At 48.2% G+C, this 2999-nt stretch overlaps 1 protein-coding gene across 1 annotated transcript in view; it reads right to left on the minus strand.

Annotated features, from left to right (window-relative positions):
- Nucleotides 1-1245: 1245 nt before the first annotated feature.
- MB (myoglobin) overlaps nt 1246-2999 on the minus strand; it is a 3567-nt gene continuing 1813 nt past the window's right edge. The window contains exons 2-3 of the mRNA XM_005421806.2: nt 2316-2538; nt 1246-1618 (exon numbers count right to left, since the gene is read on the minus strand). Of these exons, the coding sequence (XP_005421863.1) occupies nt 1472-1618; nt 2316-2538 (370 nt within the window). The 3' untranslated portion in view covers nt 1246-1471. The remainder of the gene's footprint in view (nt 1619-2315; nt 2539-2999) is intronic.

Genomic DNA, 2999 nt, shown 5'->3' on the forward strand with positions numbered 1-2999 from the left:
CTAGTAGCTCCTGTTACTGAGCACCTCATTTTTCTTCCTGGTGCTTGCCCTCAGACTGTCTCTGTGAGGTAAGGTGCATTACTTTCTTCATACCAAAAAGAGCAGCTGTGTCACTTCCATGCATTCCCCCCAGCCACAGCCCCCTGGTATTGGGATGGAGAGAGGGCAACAGGCAGAGGGAGGTATCTTGCCATTATGTCTGTCTCTTAAGGTCCCCCACAGGATGTGGGTGTACATCTGTAAACACAGTGCAGCATGCACGGCAAGGGCACCTCAGCAAAAAATCAAAAGGCTGCAAAGACCAGAGTTTGGGTCTTCAGAGCATATGCTGCCATTGCAGCCTTCCACCTGAGCTGATCATCCCTCCTTTCCAGTGTCTGGAGAGAGCAACGCACTGCACTGCGGCTGGGAGCCAAGGCTGCTTGCACATGCCACCTCCCCGTAAATGAATAAGGGACCTTCCCCCACCACATTCCCCCAGCACAGCAGTGGCCACGGCCTTTAGTCAGGGAGCTCTTCTCTCAACACTGGGGCACTGAGCTGAGGCTGCTGTCTTGTGCTGTGAGGTCCAGTAATCAGGTCATGTCCCCATAGTGACATCTGAGTGCCCCAAGTCCCTGGCTAAGACAGATGCCATGTGCTGCTCTGGTCATGGACTGACAGTGCAGGTTGCTCTGCAGCCAGATATGTATGCAAAACACCTTTCCATTTTCTCCTTTTCCCCCAGTTTTTACTGGGCTGTTGGTACAGCCAGGAGCAAACACACAACTCTGGTGCAGGGATTTTTATTTTCTGAGAAACACATATTTCACTTCCCAGGGCAACAGACCTTCAGACACACAGTGGTGGCTATTAGAAGCCTACAGATCACAGGGAGTACTGCTCTTTATAGTTTTGCTAATACAAATTTAACAACTAAACCCTCCAGATCTGGCAGGCACTGGAGTCTGACTGGCTGCATTCACCCCCACAAAGCGAGGTAACACTGTGCTGGAAGCTCTCCATAGTAACCTGCTAACAGTCTCACCTGTGGGAGGAATGGGATGCTGTGTCCCTGCTTCCTATTCTCATATCTCTCATTTGAGTCATTCCTTCACTCATTCACCACACTCGGCACTTCCCTTGATCCTCCACATCCCTTCATCTTTGGCCATGCCATTTGCCTCTCAGATGAGACTGAGTTTCAGGGAGAGAGAGAGAAAGGGGATAAAATAGGCTGAAGCTCACAGATAACCCCTAATGTTATTTTTCCTAAAAAAGCAGAATATTTCTTTTGTATACATGAAGCCAGGAAACAACAGTTTATCATGGATATCACTCTGAGTGCCTCTATGCTGCCTGGAGTGACTCTTGGCCTCTCATCAAAGCTTTCCCACACAGCAGAGATGGCCAATTGTGAGATGTCCAAAATAGCGCTGGGGAAAGATGCGTGGCCAGGCCCTCCATCGTGGCGCTCCTTTGTGCGTATGTGCTAACCCTGGAAACCGAACTCCTTGTACTTGCTGGCCATATCGTTTCGGAACAGCTCCAGAGCCTTCTTCATTGCAGCCTGGGCATCAGCCCCAAAGTCTGCAGCGTGTTTTTCGGCAAGGACCTTGATAATGACTTCAGAAATGAACTATGAGGAAGGAAAGAGAGAAAGAAAAACTGAAGGGACACTCAAGGTTTATTTTCAGAAAAGCCAGACTAAGAAATAGGTTGCAGAGCCTGGAAATATCTCTGAGCTAATTCAGTAGGCCTTCCTGCAGCCTCTGGAGAGACAGTGAGGTCTAGTATGCAAGGAGTCTGGGCTAGGCAGAAGCACTGGGCTCTATTCCTAGCTCTGACGCTGATCTGCTTCATGACCTTGAGTAGACCATGGCCCTTTCCACTTTTTGTCGGCCTCATCCATTAAGACTGCAAATTCATGCCCTGTGTTTGTATAACACTTACTTTTATGGGTCTTGGTCTCCAATGGATCCTCCAGGGCTTACTCTAAAATTGTACATCCCTTGTGTCCAGCCACTGACAGTCCTTATGTAATACAGTTTCCCAGGCATGCAAAGGCTGCATGGGCTGGTTTATTGTTGTCAAGGGCTGGTCAGACTGCATGTGGTGTTTGGAATGGGAAATCTAAACTTGGATATTCACATACCATTTGCATACCATGAGCCCTTTCTGTGCCTCCTCCTGCTTGTACACACAGACCCTGGACCTGAGGGAGAGCTCACTGACGTCCAGCTAGTCATCAATAAATGAAAGCCCACCTCTCACACAGCTGTCTTGCACACATTCACTACACATCAGACACTGAGACTCTCTGCCCTTTTCCATACCTCCAGATATTTGACAGGGATTTTGTGCTTGGTTGCATGGGTCTGAGCCAGGGGCTTCAACTCGGCCTCATGATTACCCTTTGCCTTCAGGATTTTGCCCAGTTGGGTAAGAACAGTAACTCCATGTTTCTTCAGATCTTCAGAGCCCTTCATCGCATCGGGGGTCTTCAGGCCTTTGAACTTTTCAAAGCGATCGAGGGTCTCAGGATGGTCCTGAAAGAGTCTGTGGACAAAAGCAGAGGAACTTTGGAGAGGGGAAGCTCCCGACATACCTCCCTTTGAGTACTCAATCTACTTTATTCCCATCTTCTTACCCATTTCCTGAGATGATCACCACTGTCTATTTCCATTCCCTCCAGTCATGACAGAGACACTGCCCTAAACATGCCCAACTAGAGCAACAGAGGAAGTGTCTGTATTTTTTCCATACAGTGCTGATAACTCTTTGGCACCCATACCCTGGATTATGTCAATGGTTTTAAGACAGAGACAAGAGCCAAGACTAGTCATGATACTGAGAGGTGAGTTCTTGTATTCATGTGAAGGAAAACCAAAAGTAGACAAAACCGTGTGTCTTCATCAATTTACTGTGCTGGAGAGCCTATCTATAGATCCCTGCCTCTCACACAAACTCTCTTATGAGCCCATGATTTGTTGGCCAGGAAATGAGAGCTCTGCAAACCT

This window comes from Geospiza fortis, unplaced genomic scaffold (assembly GCF_000277835.1).
Source record: "Geospiza fortis unplaced genomic scaffold, GeoFor_1.0 scaffold173, whole genome shotgun sequence".
Taxonomy (NCBI): domain Eukaryota; kingdom Metazoa; phylum Chordata; class Aves; order Passeriformes; family Thraupidae; genus Geospiza; species Geospiza fortis.